This window comes from Mus caroli, chromosome 12, assembly GCF_900094665.2.
Source record: "Mus caroli chromosome 12, CAROLI_EIJ_v1.1, whole genome shotgun sequence".
In the NCBI taxonomy this organism is placed as follows: Eukaryota; Metazoa; Chordata; class Mammalia; order Rodentia; family Muridae; genus Mus; species Mus caroli.
The window spans coordinates 42659289-42674916 of NC_034581.1; the positions used below are offsets into that span (position 1 = coordinate 42659289).

General features: G+C 38.8%; 1 protein-coding gene across 10 annotated transcripts in view; it reads right to left on the reverse strand.

The window, feature by feature from the left end:
- Positions 1-12848, reverse strand: part of Nova1 (NOVA alternative splicing regulator 1) — a 121018-nt gene extending 108170 nt beyond the window's left edge. For 5 of the 10 annotated variants that reach the window (XM_021179364.2, XM_021179363.2, XM_029484830.1 and 2 more), the window contains exons 1-2: positions 12497-12848; positions 10770-10913 (exon numbers count right to left, since the gene is read on the reverse strand). In XM_021179364.2, the coding sequence (XP_021035023.1) occupies positions 10770-10913; positions 12497-12632 (280 nt within the window). In that variant the 5' untranslated portion in view covers positions 12633-12848. Of the gene's footprint in view, positions 1-10769; positions 10914-11005; positions 11080-11269; positions 11457-11920; positions 12304-12496 lie in introns of those variants that run through there. The other 5 variants (XM_029484826.1, XM_029484824.1, XM_029484829.1 and 2 more) reach the window with 3 other exon arrangements.
- Between the last annotated feature and the right edge of the window lie 2780 nt (positions 12849-15628).

A 15628-nucleotide genomic window follows, 5' to 3' on the forward strand; every position in this document is an offset into this window, starting at 1 on the left:
GAAGTCTTTCAGACAACTGGAACAGTAATGGGTAGAGGTTTCTCAGACAGATCTATTTATATTTATACAGACAGATTTTTAATGTTAGTATCACTGTCAGTCATTGGACAGGTATAACAGATGTATTTTAAATGTTTTACCTATATTTGTCATTTACAAGAACTACATCGTTTCTCAGATATCTATACAAATATCCACAGTGCTTATCAATGACCACTAGAAACACAGAAACAGCAAACACAAAAGGCTTCATGGTACTTCTGAACTCTACATATGCCACCCATTGGCAAAATCCAGCTCTTACCCAAGGAAGGCAAAGCTGCCTAGACGTCTGGATAGCTGGGATTTGTTTTCATATTTTCATGTTTATGTGCTTTCAGTCTCTTTGCTTCAAAGCAACCTTCCAAAAAGAAGCTTAAAACTCACCCCTCTAATTCCTGTCAGCTTCTCATTGAAATCTGCAGACTCCTTCCAAACCTCTAGTATGAGGAGGGAAATCAACTTCTCTACAGAATTCTCTCAATAGTTGCCAAACTTTCCTACAACCATACGTTAGTGATGTGTTCTTAAAACCTTGTTTTTTAATCTCACTGGTTAAAAATAAAAACCATCAGATAATTTTATACTTAATTCTAGCCCAAGGAGGGCACACCGAAGTCCATCAAATCGTCAGACTGTACCTACGCTGAGGAAGAGAAGAGCACGTAAGTGGCTAGGTAGACCTTTGACTGGGGTCTTTAACCCACTGGTCTACAGGAGGGTTTTTGGCTTTAGGGTTTTGTTTGTTTGTTTTGTTTTGTTTTTATTCTTGTTTTAATATATACAAAATTTCGCCTTTCCTAGATATTAATTTTTAAATACACGAATGTATATTAATATCAATTTAAAATAGTTAATTAATTGAAAGACCTAAGCAAATAAGTTATATTCTATTTTATAGCTGGTATACATTCCTTTTGACTAACAATAAAAGTCATTTGCCCAGCATCATATAGTGATGTTAAAAATTCTTTCAAAAAAATTACATATTAACTTCCTCACTACAGATAGATAAGAACATATGAAGCTACATTATATATACAATATTTAACACTCATATTTTTCATGTCGCTCTTCATTACTTAGTTAATAATGATAATTTCCAAAGTATATCAGAAAAATCACTAGTGGTTCCTAGATTTTACTAGGCATGTAGGCATGCAGCCCCAACTATAAAGTGACAGAATTCCATACTCTTATATACAGTTTCTTTCAAACTCTTTGTTAAATATTTCTAAGTAGTTTGTGTTGCTTAAGTCAGATTATATTAAAGACAGTCTTCATTTCAGATGTGGCTTTGAAGTTCTCTCAAGAATGATGATATGCGTTCCTTCACACAAGACCACATGTTCAAAGGGAAGCAAGATGGTTTGCCCTCACTCCATTTCTCTTTCTTAATCCTTATCAATACCTGGCCTATCCTGTAATTCCTGAGCTCAGTTCTTAAGGTTTTCAGCAATGCCAGTTTTTGTCACATATTGTCCACACACATAAACACACATATAACACACGCTGTCTATCAAAGTAAGCTAGAAACACACACACACACACACACACACACGCACGCACACACATATATAAACAATCAAGATAATCTTCCCTAATTTATACAGGAAACCACAATTCATTCATACATACACACACACATACATGCATACATACACACATACATAATACATACATTTATATCCACTTAAACATCTAGTGTCCCCTGTGATTAAAACACTGGACTACACATTGAAAGAAGAGCCTGCAGGAAGGATGCTACTAACCTCCCACCCCAATGAAACTTAACCCAAATATACATCTGATGAGTGAAGCTTATCACTAAAGTCTTTTGTTTCAACTTAAAGCTATATAAGAGAAAGCTTCGAAATCATACTAAACAGTTAAATAATGATATTAGAAAAGACTCCTCCAGGATGCATCATAAGGACCAGTGGCTTAAAAGGGCTAATGGACAGAAAAGTAGAAAATTTAATGAACTGGATCTTCAAGCAAGAAAGAATAATGTTTCAAATAGAAACTTATCAATTAGTACAGTTAGCTTGGACTCATGTTGTTTTATACTTAGTCATATTCAAATTCTTTTTTAACCATTATGACTATCTAGTAAAACTTGACACACTTAGGGAAGTTTTTGTTGTTTTTGTTTTTGTTGTTGTTGTCGTTGTTTTAAAAATAAAAGTTTCTAAATTTGAAGAAGTCCTATAATCCTTGGAAGCAAAGATTGACACAGAAAGTCAACATTTAAAAAAAAAAAAAAAAACAAGATCAATACTATTTTTAATGAGAAAAAAGTCATTGAGCTAAGGAAAACTAGAAGCAAAGAAAAATAACCTTATAAATAGAGTCGTAACCAGTTATAGAAATTAACAACCCGTATAAAGCCATCATTTTCAGAGTCCTATTGTAGGTAAATAGAAACAACCGAACAAGACAGCTATTTATAATGTAAAGTGCAACTTCCAGTTAATGTGCACAAGGGCAGAAGCACTGCTACTACACCTCCACAGAAGCAAACCAGCTACAAAAACACTACTCACAAGATAACCACACTGAGTTTCCACCTTGGTTATGCAAAATCGGATGCATTCATTTAAAACTGGGGAAAGAAAAGGAACATACTTTCTAAGTCATATCCAAAAAGGAAAAGAAAAACAATGTCAAGTAAAATGGTGAGTTTCTGACTGTACTTCAAAGGCAATCAGAAAGCATATTCCAGGTTAAGAGGACAGCAGGCATACTGCAGCCCTGCACAGAACATCCCACTCTTCCCTGCCTTGCTGAGCTCTAGCTCTAAGCTCTGGGGGGACAGCAGGACTAAGCTCCCCACTTTCAGTCAATCCCACAAGTCCACCATTACCCCAAACCCTTTAAACAGAGAGCTTCGGACTTACTACATTTCTGGTAAAGATACCACCAAATATGTATAATTAAATTCAAGGATTGGAAGCATTAACAAATCACAATTTCTCAGAAGCACAGGGCCAGATTCCTTTAAGGAAGAAAGGATGCTTTGCAGTCAACCTAATAAGCGGACGAAATAGCTGTCTAGAGCTGAACAACTCGAAGGAAACGTCTAACACAGAATCATTAGGCGAGAGAAGATTCCAGAAAGACTACAGTCAATGAAACCAAGATGGTTAGGCTTTGGTTTTGATTTTTAATTAGGTTTAAAGTTATTTTCATGTTTTCTTGATTATCATTAATCCTAGAAAAAATATAACTTAAGACAATTCATATGACAAACTCTCCTAAATAAATGTTAATTCATCTGTAACATCTCTGTTGTTTTGACCAAAACTGAAAAATTATGTTCTACAATATTAATAAATAGAATGGTTTGTATTAATACAATAAGGAAAAAAGAATACTCTATATTGGTCTGTGCTACTGAAATGGCCACACCTTTACTCCCCACAAAGAACAGGCCTTAAAACACAGTCAACCTCAACCTAATCCTAGAGCAGTAAAGTATTAACTTTGATGAGAACCACTTTCATTAACATCAGACTGAATCAGCATTTATCACATTAAAAGGAACAAAGGGCTTGAAATCTCAGCTATTGAAGTTGTGTGATAATCCTCCCTATAAATGGAATTACACGGTTTCAAAGTAAAATGAATCTCAAAAATCTGCAAAATGAAAAGAACTTATTTCTCCAACCTTCAGAAAGTATATGCACATTTCATGAGAAAAATATCCTCTAAAATTTAAAAGTTGCTGGAGTTACAGTAAAATTTGCCAAAAATTACATATACTAAATAGTAAAACCTAAGTATATCTACAAATAAAAAATAATAATTTTGAATATTTACTGAATAAAATTTACTTTAAGAATAGCCAAAAATGAATTTTCTATCCCAATTAATCTTACCTGAATCATCTTGTTTAAAAAAAAAAAAAAAAAACCCTCAAGATACTGCTTTCATTTCTCATCTGGTCCTGTCAGTAATGCTATGCCAGGCCCTGCAGGAAGAAGCAGCTGAACGCTGGTGACATGCACACAGTATCTGTGCATGGTCAAGGTCTGTCATGGAATGATGTCTACATCAGGGCTTAAAATTCAAAATACTAAAATTATCTAAGACATTATCAGCAAAAAGAGAAAGTGTTTGCAGTCTTCAGATGTTTACTCTTTCTCTGTCTTCATTAAGTCTTGTAAAGTCACAGTGACCTATGCATGTGAAGCAGTCATATGTCAATTTCACATGGTCACATTACTACTTGTAATTCCTGGTATCAAAATTGAAAAAAAAAAATCTTCATGAAAAAAAAAAAAAGAATGATACATTTGATTGGTATAAGTTCTGAACGTTACCATTCCTGTGTATCAACAAGTTAGAGTCCATGCATTCAAAAACATCAAATTAGCAAAGCCAACACAAATTTGGGGACCAACTGCTCTGCATGCTCTTTAAGATGTCTTTTGCTGTGTTTACATTTCCACTACACTGAAATGTGGTAGCATCTTACCAGATTCTGTGTGAATGTTAGAAACTGGTTTTCATTCAAAATCCTACAAACACAAGACTGCAATAAGATATACTTACTGATATGTGTGAGAGCCCAAAAGGTATTTGTATGCATACTACAAATCATATGTAAGTCGATACCTCAGACAGATTAAGGAAGTTTTGAAAAAGCAATATGTGGCAGACAGTTTTCTTCAGTTTTTACTTTTAGTGTTTAAGTTTATTGTAACACAATTTTTCAGCAGAACTATTATATTTAGCTCTAAGATAAGATTTTTAAAATAGGTTATAACTCTCATGTTTATGGGAGCACTTTAAAATACTTTGTAAAGTACCTTTCTAACACCCTCAAATTCTTAAAAGATATGACTGAAACATAAGTGTATTATTGCTCTTATAAAACTAATCAAATGTCAACCTAAAATAATTAAGAAATATTAACCTAATATATATTTTTTTAAGTACAAGATATTTTTACTCACTCATGGTTTTAAAATGCATTTGCAGAATTTAGGCATTTAGAAATTTAAATGCCTCTTACGTTTGTCTCAACCCTAAAGCACGGGTCCTTTCTTACTTGAATTTCCATCAGGATATTAAAAAAATCATTTCACCTACAAATATTCAAATATTAAAATTAAAAGTGTGAGAATGCTCTATCTTTAAAGATGAAGAAAATGGTAACTGCAACAACGTAATCATATATATATATATATATATATATATGCTTTCTATATTTTTCAATATAAATATATAAGTATATATATATTGAATAGCATTGCTTCTTGGATGTTGAGATTTCTACCATAACACTTCAGTCTCTGAGGGTCGGGTTAATTAAGCTGCACAGCAGCTGCAATGCATTGTGAGACATGCACTGCTGTGGTTCCCACCAGTCCATTCCAATTACCTGTAGTATTCCAGCTCCGGACAAGTGACAACCAACCACTTCTCCGGAGTCACTTGTTCCCTCTGGTCTACTGATAAGTGTTAGAACCAACCAACCTCTTTTTGGAAAGAACTGCAAAGCTGAATGCACCTGCTGCAAGCTGCAGTGATGAGTCCCAGAGAGATGTTTGTCAGTCAGATCTCTGCAGATGTTGTTTAACTTTATGCTAGAGCTGTAGCCAAAGATGGAAATGAGATGGCAATCAAGCACAAATCTCCCACCACCTTCCCTTCAGCCTCAGATTGAACACTGTATTTGCTCCTGGGGCAAAGGAAGTGGGACCGAACTCTACAGTTTTATAAGATATGCTTACGAAGTGCAGAAGTTTAGATAACAGGTGACATGATGTATATAATTAATAGTACTTGCATAAACTAAACAGAAATATCATCTTAGGCTATAGCAAAATAAGTAATTATAATGATATACAAATTGTTGAGAGCTGGCTGATTGTCTGGGATTTCTAGCAAATACCACATATTACTTAGGATTTCTATGCCATGGATCGTTTATTCTTCTTGGTATATTAATATAAAGCATCCTCAACATTCTCAAAACACATATATTCAACTATTTTACCAATTCTGTTCACTATTGCTAAAATCATGTGGCACGGTGTCTGTACAGTCATGTGAGATTGTGGCCTTACAATTTTACATGTTTCAAATGGACTATTTTTCTAAAACACAGATGGCTTCAAACAACACACTTCAAAGTGACATCGTGCCATAAAAACTCATGAAAACATCAATCCTATAAGCTAGTACTGTTTAACAATTTGTTAATTCAGGGGTAGGGATCCAATGTCGAAGGGAAATGAAAGTCAGCAAATAAGGCAAACACCCAAGGCATGTTATGCTAATTCCTCATTCTGGAAGCCCCTGCCACCAAGGGTTTGCATTTTCCAGAGTAGCGGAAAAGGTATATTTATATGTTCATAAATATTATGGCATACCAATAACATTCTTTCCCATGTAAAGAATTCCTATGGCTAAAATATGAAAATGAAATATTAAAAATCACAATAAAGCAAAATATTGAGCAATACTATTTATTGTCTATGTGAACAGTATGTTTCCTTTACGTAAGGATTTGGAAAAGGAAGATATAAAGTCACCCACAAGAGTAGGTACTATCTCAAACATAGACATAACAAGTTTAAGTATAAGGGAAAAACGCTTCATGGATAGCAAACTCTCTGGTACCACTGAAGTCAGTACTGCAGAGAGTGGTAACCATCACGTTACACCAACCAACAAGTCAGGAGACCAAAATACCCTATTTTCTCTACATGTTATCATTCTGTCAATGTATTGATCTTGCCTTAAAATGTGTATCGATAAATTTCTAAGATATTTTACAGCTGAGATAATAGAAAAACGTGTATCTTGAAACTTTGAAAAGCTATGAGGAAAATGATATCCATGTGGCATTCATTGCCAATATCGCCAAAATACTTTTCTTCAAAAGCATAAACAAAACATCCAGTTTAAAGTTGACTTTCTCTGATTTTATCTATATGGCTGTACAAAGAGACATATAGATATAACTCAATTTCAACCCTAAAAGTTAAATAAACCACTGAATCTTACCACGTCAAAACAAAAATGGTGCAATGCAGTTCTTTCACTGAAAGAATTTTAACTTACAGTCAGTCTTCTTTTTCACTATCAAAAAACTAAATGGATAAAAGACTTTTATTTTTTTTTAAAACATCACCTACATTGGACACCACTAGGTCAGAATTTGAAGAATCGAAAGGAACATATTCAAATCTCAACTTAAGCAATATAAAAAAATACTATATGTTAAAAATGACTCAGGTTTATAACAAGTCATACACAGTAAAACAACATGAAAACCACAGACATAGATTCCAGCCTTATATAGTAAAAGAGTCCTGTTTGATTGGCATCAGGGGTGACTCCAGTGTCAACGAACAGAAACACATCATGGATGAGATATTCTAATATTCAAGGCACACATGAAAATATTGGTATATTCTTTATTATTCCCAACTAATAATTAATGTGTTCAGTAAGTTTCTTTAACAACAAACTTGAACCATGTATTTAACTTTAACAGATAAAAATCAATCCATTAATAAAAATAAATCATCAGATGACAAGAAAAAGAATTTAAAAAAAAATAACACAACCACCCTTCTGAGAATGCAGACAGTAATTCAGCCTCTACAATAAGAAAGCAGCTTTTAACCACCATCATCTCTGTGTAACCTACTTATAAAAGAATACATAAATAAGTCCAATCAGATTTCTTGAATCAAGTTAAGAGAAAGCTACATTCCTAAATCACCAATGAGAAGTCGGTATCCTGGAAGACTGAGTCCTAGTGTATCAATATAGAGAAGAAATATACAGAACACAAAGTATAATCTACTAGTGGGTCATTTTCTCCTGATTCCAATGATAGAAATGTCCTTTTCAATGCCACATTACACAATTCCCCTAGTCACTCCATACATGATACACTGAAATAAATACATACAATGTTTAGCTATATAAACCTTAATAAATTCATACAATTTGTTTTGTCTCCTTCATTTTGACTGAACATTATAAATCTTTACTCAGAAATGTAGGTTTGCTTATAATATAACAAAGACACAATCTGACCTAAAAGATAAGCAGGTTTATCGAAATTATATTAGCTACAGTTTTTGACATGTGCCCATTATTTGAGTTGAGGTGTATTAAAATGCTTCAAAAGGTCACTGTATTCTGGGGCAAGCATCTTGGAGAAAGTTTTGAAATACATTTAGTATTTTTACTAAATGTTTAACAATACACTTACACTTAATTTTAAATGATAAGTAATTTGAGTAACTCTAGTAGTTTCTAAAACTAAGTTGTATTTTCCCCCAAATATGCTATAACCAAACAAGAACCAGAAAAAAAAAAATGCTTCCCTGAAATAAACCCCAGGAACGCTCATTCTGGTAGAACACGGCAATCATAAATACATGTTTGTGTGCATACGGATGTATTTATCTGAGACATACAAATATGGGCTGCTATATCACTGCAGAACCCTATAGGATCTTCTTTGTAACTCAACAATATGAATCACGGTTTCTAATTTAGTTCATCTGGATGTGTGCACAGCAAGTATTGTTATGGACAAGAAGGTAGAAAAAAAAGCCCAAAGGCTCTTAGACTGAATAATACTAAGACCCTAGATAATTTTACAAGGTCTAGTCAAGTGTGACAAGAAAACAGAGGAAAATCTGTCTATCTGTAGAGTGGAGATGAGTCTGTTCAAAGAGTTAATTATTGAATTAAAATTGCAATTTAATACAAACTATTGAGAATTCTTAAAGATTCCTAGAAACTCCAGGGATTTGTTTTATCCTTAAAACTGATATCATAGCCTATACTGACTCCCACCTGTTAGAGGCCAGGAATGAGCCATCTTTTAGCTGATGCTTTAACTCATTCCTGGTCAGGTTACGTCACTACATGAACAAGATTTTATTCAAAGCATTGCAGCTTCTCATTTTTCCCCCAAAAGAAAATTCTTGCTATTTATAAATAACATCTTCACATCATAAATAAAATAAGTAATTTTCAGGTAACCAAAAAAAATGTAAAAATAAGTGGACTAGAAACAAAAGATTTAATTCCTAGTGCATCCTTTCCAGCACACTGAAAATAAACTACATTCAAGTGAAAAGGCATTTAATTCGCTATTTGGAATATCCTGGCTAAACATCAATTTTCTGTAACACCCTATGTATCTGACAGCACCTCATGTATAATGCAGAAAAGCATTTTCATTTTCATCTATTGACAGGGTATTTAATTTGCCACTGCAGCTCTTCCTAGATCTATCATGTTATTAATTCTGCAATCAAGCTCTTTTGAGTGCTTTTATTTAAACTAAGTATTTTCACAATTCCACACTGATTTTTATTATAATATACCTGTTCAATGCACCACCATGAATATATTAAACTTTCCAACTGCATAGGGAAAGTTTCCCGAGATGAGGAGAGCCTTCGGCAAACTTTAGAGAGCCACAGTAGCTAACAGGTTACACATCCGTTTATTACATTTAATATTTCCCCCAAAAGTAGTGTGTTCAACTAGTAAAGCGTCAGCCATTCCTAAACCTTTTCCAGTGCATGGTCGGTTTCTAACCCAGATGATTAGCTGTGAAAAGGAAGTTCTCCAAGGGTTGAGCCTCCCTCGGTCCATGCCAGTGTCTGAGTGCTATAGAGCTCTTGGTAGCCAAGACCTCTGAAAGCAATTCTGCTTTCTTTTCCATCAGGAAAACACTAAGCAGTATAGCTCACTTCAGCACTGAATTAACATTTTTACAGTCATAAAACTAAAACAACCTCCTGAAAAATGACTGAAAGCGAGAGCTAAGCAAAGCAGATGAGCTAACGATATCTATCACCGGGGGTTGCACTAGTCCACTGTGATTTCACTACATACACTGAGGAGGAATGGAACTGAGGAGAAAGAAAAGAAAAAGATGAACCTGAGGAAATGCACAGCACGAATGGAGGAGCCCAAAAGTAAAACAAAACAAAACAAAACAAAGCAAAACCAACAACAAGGAAAACCAAACCAAACAAACAGAAAAATGAGAAGCCAAATCCACACAATCAATCAACCTAGGAAACCTGCGATGATCTAGCAGGTTACTGTCCCACACTGTAAAGTATTTCAATCAAATATGGCTCTGAACACAAATTCTAAAACACTAGTCCACATCTTGCATGTCAGCGTAGTAAATTTCTTATCCCAATTAGATTACTAAAGTATTTTAAATATCTGAAGAGACCGCACTTGTCCTCTTTACTCCATCCAAGGCCAACAAACAAAGCAACCAAGCAGAAAGAGGTACATAATGGATGCAGAAGTAAATGGTCCATTCTTTAAGAAACCACCCAGCCCCCTACTCTGAATTCACACTAAACTAATTGTCATGACAATGATGTCTGCAAACTTCAGAGGAACCACATTTCCTTATGCCAACTGTCCAGGGTTCTAGCTCTAATTTTTAAGTTTTTGTGCTAGCAATTAGCATTCCAAAGCATGCAGAGAATTATCTCACCATTAGTCTAAATCACATACACAGTATATCAATTAATGGGGGAGAAAACATGAACAACAATGGAAATACGCTGAAAAAAATTCCACAATGTATGCTAATGTAACACTCAGATCTTCATCATTTAAAAAAACATTTTTTTTAAGACAACACACAACACATGTAGATATTTGGTGTTTTTCCTTGGGGAATTCATCAATTTCTTTACCATTTCACCTACCTGGATAAAAATCTTTGGATTTAGACAGCTTGATAGTGGCTCCAGTTTCTTTTTGCAACTGAACAATTGTCTGTCCTCCCTTCCCAATTATAGATCCAGCAGCATAACTAGGTATGAGAACCTTTAGAAAGTACTGGCCGTCTTCTGAAAAATGTAAAGAAATACATTTGATTAACATGATCATTTTAAACTTTGAATTCCCAACCCACCCTCCAGAGAGAAAACATCAACTACACCAATGGACGTAGAATTGCAGAAAACAGCACTTTAAAATGCTTAAGGAATGAAAACCACCAATTACACTGAAAAACAAGCATTTACAAAATCTTCCCCAGTTTGCGGGATTCACACATTCTAACAATTTGCAATACGATAGAGACTGGGGAGTAAATTCCAGTTGTTACTCCAAACATGAAAGTCTTCCAATTCTGTGGTTACCATGGCAAAATGAAAGAAACTGACCCTTTAACAAAACTTCAGAGATTTAGAACATGACAAACCTTCACTTAACATACTGAAGATGAAAAAAAATCCAACACTGTAAGTAGTGATCCGCTAAATTTGTCTGTCATAGCAAACATAAAAGACTGCAATTAATCACTGGCTATATCCGACTTTAAGTATACAAACAACCATCTTCCTGCAAAATAGTCCACCCAAACTGTAGGGAGTATTCTAAGCCGTGAGAAACTGCCAAGGGAAAAAAAAGCGTCAGTGTGCTGGACTGAGAATCTAAGTAATCCTGATGTATTTCCGTGGCACTTCTAAGTCTACTATGATCTCGGCTAAGCTCATTAATTAAAAGACCTTAAGAAGAATCTTGCCAATACTAAAAAGCTTACGAGTTATTTATTCTAAATACACTCCAAAGTCACCAAATAGATAATGCTCCCTCTCCAAAAGAACCATAAAACGGAGACGGGGGCGGGGGAGGTTCGATGAGCCGTGAAAAAAAAAAAGAAAAATGAAATGTTTCAGAAAATAAAGCCAACTCCATAAACTTTAGTTTCCGTCAACCTGATCACGTCTTAAATAGGAAACTTCTCGGTAAATCCAGCTCTTTACTGCGAACGAGTATTCCGAATTTTTTGCGATGTGCCACTCACAAGACCCCCATCCATTTCTAATGTATATGCTGGAGATAAATTCACCTCTGCTTCGATGCATTGGATGCATTGTTAAGATGACTCCAGTGCAAATGAAGAAGCGATAGCGGTCCCGTTATAACTCATCTTCCGAGGAAGCGCAGGATGTTAACTAACAAGTCACCGTACCAGACACCCCCCTCGTATGCATACCCTTGAAGACAAATCAATGCGATATTTGTACCGACCATGTAAGTGCGCTCAGGGCATGCACTCATCAAGATTTTGCATACTACTTGTGGCCCAGAGCAAGGGGATGAACAGAGGCAAAAGTCTCCGGTGCCCCCAGCATCTGCAAGCCGCTACCCAAGTGCCATTTATTTATTTATTTGATCAGACTGTTAAATGCAGCGCGCATCTTCAGGCGGCCATCACCTCTCGCGGGGGGCGGCCCTGGGAGCGGACCCTGTCGCCGGGGCCAGCACCGGCTGGGGCGAGCGGGTCGGCTCAGAACCCCGGGTCGCCATCTTGATGAGACGGGGCCGGGGCAGGTGCAGGGGAGGGGGCGCGGGACGGCCGGCGGCAGCCGCCACGGCGCGGGAGGGCGGCGGGGACGGGGCGGGAGGCGGAAGCGATACCCACCGCCCGTGTTGGTCCTCTTGGTGCTGCCGGCTTCAGGGGGCGCTTCAAGCGGCCTTTTCCGCGAGTCCGGCGGGTCCAGATCTATGGGAACCCCCGTATGGGTCCCGTTCTGCTGAATGGGAGCTGCCGCCATCATGCTTGCAGTTCCTGCCGCTGCACCGGGAGAAGCGGCTCCCTTTTGTTTTGGCTTTTTTTTTTTTCTCGTTTGGGGTTGCTAAGGTTTTTTTTTTTTTTTTCTTTAATCGGATCAATAGCAGTCTGAGGCGGCGAGCAGTGTGGCTGATGTGCTCACTGGGGAGGGGGCAGGGCGCGGAGCAGCTGCAGTGCAGTGTCGGCTAGGAGCGGGAATGGAGGGGGTGTGGGAGCCGGAGGGTGAAGAAGGAGAAGAAAGCGGCGGGCAGAGCGGGAGTGAATGAGCGGAGGAGGCGCGGGCGGCCGGGAGGAGGGCGAGTGAATGAGCGGGAGGAGGAGCGGCGGCGGGCGGCCGGAGCGGCGGACCCGGCTAACGCGGCGCTCGCTCCCGCTGCTGCCGCCGCCGCCGCTGCCTGGGCGCGTGTGCCGCCTGCGCTGCTCCGCGCCGCTGCCGCCCGCCCGCGCTCATCGTGTCTCCCGCGCGTGGGGGGCGGCGGGCGGGGGCCGCGAGGGGCCGCGACTCCCACACGCGCCGCGCGGGGCCGGCCTCCGCGCCGGAGTCTCCGCCTGCGGGGCGGCGGGCGCGCGCGGGCTTGGCGGGGGCGCGCGGGCTTGGCGGGGGCGCGGAGCGGGCCGGGGCGCTCCCGCGGGGAGGCGGGGTGAAAGGTCGCGGGGCCCAGGCAACGCCGCTCAGGCAAACGTCAGCGGCTTGCCGCGGAAACCGAGGGGTCCACAAAACGCGCTAGGCGGGGAGGCGGAGCCGTGCGGGGAGTGACGGCAGCAGCAGCCAATGACAGCCGAGCGAGGGAGCCGGGCGGGATCCTGGTCCAGCTGGGACTTGGTGGTGACAGTTTGGGCTAGTCCGGGAAGGGCGTCTGAGTGACCGCGGGGAGGGGTGGACGGCTTGGGCAGGAGACCAGAAACCCAGCTGGGACCCGGAGAGTTCGGCAAAAGGCATTCATTAGCATCTCTGGGAGGCGGTTTTCTAAAGGAGATGTCATCAGAGGATTTCTTTCTCGCACCGTGTGACACTGTCGGGGACTTACTGTGTCTTGGCGCCTTATGTGCTTTCGGGAGCAAGCCAGGATATAAATAAATAAAGCGATATGTGGTCTCCACAGGGACCCGGGAGGCAAACTGAAGAGGCAACAGCTGAGGGTGTACGCAGCTTCACACACTGCACGAAACACAGATGAAGGCATCTGGGCACCCACGACGTACATAGCTCCGGGCGGTTTCAGGATCCTGATCCTCAGTCCTTCCACACTGGAGGGGGCGGGAGGAGGGGATGCGGGGAAGTGTGGCTAAGCTAGTATCTTAAAAGACCCTAGAGGTTATCTAGTCAAGTCCTTCTGTAGATAAGGAAAGTGACTCAGGGTATTTTGTTCAAGGTCATGCATGCATCAAGTTAGTAGTTTAAGTCCTGATGCTAGGAATCCGGGTTAGTGGAAATGCCAAAGTCTGAAAACCTGATTTCAAACCCAATCAAGCAGTTCTGACAGTGTGTCATGGAAAAAGTCCTCATGTCAGTTATTAAATGTCTACCACTTTACATACTATCCATTGCATTCGGTACAGTCTATAGTAGTACTGTCCCGTTTTGTGACGCTGTATCATTTTGAAGAGATTTTATCCAAACTCACCTAAAAATAATAACCAGTAAACTACTAATTCAATCCCCGGATCTTTCAGACTGGGCACTATGTCATTCTGAACGCCGACTGCAGAAATTTAGAGACAGGTTCTTTCCTGCTTAAAACAAGGAATGCAACTTGTTGGAATCTCTAGGCTCACGCAATACATAGACATCGTATATATGGTATATGCTCTTAGACGTACAAAGGCAGACCAGACGTACAAATTCACCAGATTTCTAGAATGAAAATGTTCTTTATACTCCCTACAGGAGAACATCACTTAAAAGATGGCTAAGCTAACAATAAAGGGAGTCCAGTGTGATTATGTGGGCTTCTAACAAAGAATGTGCTGCATCTGGTTCAAAGAGAGGGAGAAAAATCAATCAGATAGATTGAAAGAAGGAATGGAAAAGAATCTAAACCTATTCCTGACTCCCTGTCTAGGAAGCATGGGGATTTTGGTTGTGTTCTGCAGCGGTGAACGGCAGATGACTATTAAGGAGGAAAACAACAATGATTAGTGTTAGGTTCATGGTTCTTCCCAAGTGTGAAAGACACGTTTGTCTCAATTGAAAAATAGCTAAATAAAGGTGGGTTGAAGGCTGAAAGTAAAAGCAGGTAAGCTAACATATGTTAATAATAGTTTATACCCAAACTCCCAAATTCTGATTTGATATGTAGTATAAAAAGAAACCATAATATGCTTCCATGACCAAATTAGAGGATTTATACACAAACCTGGATAAAATTATGGAGCTAAGGTAAAGAAAAACAGTGTTTTGAGTAAATATGTGATAGTCAAGATAACAAAAGTCAGGTCCCAGATAGTGTGTAATCAAAGTGTCCCATGCTGTGTATAGAATATGTGAGGACATTTTTAAGTGGAAGCTCAGGGGATCTGTTATTTGGCATTAGATTGTCTGGAAGCACTGAAAAGGACAAATGATAAGCAAAGAGAGCTCTAGATATCTTAAATCATTCCAGGACATTTGGTAGAGTGGAGCATTGAACTGGAAGGAAAGCCTAGAATTAGATTTCTTAAAAAGATTTCTGAAGTAGCTTGTAAAGTATTTGTCATTGACTTGTCAAAATGATCCATCTAATTTTTATATGCTTGTCATAGGGTTTTTTTTTGCTGTGGTGAGACACCATAAAACCAAAGCAATTTTTTTGAGGGGGGGGGGGACAGGGTTTATCTGCTCGCACTTCCATTTCTCCTTTCTTCATGAGGAAAGTCAGCACAGGAACTCAACACAGGGCAGGAACTTGGATGCAGGAGATGATGCAGAGGCCATGGAGAGGTGCTGCTTACAAACTTACTTCTCATGGCTTGCTCAGCCTGCTTTCTTATGGACCCAGGACC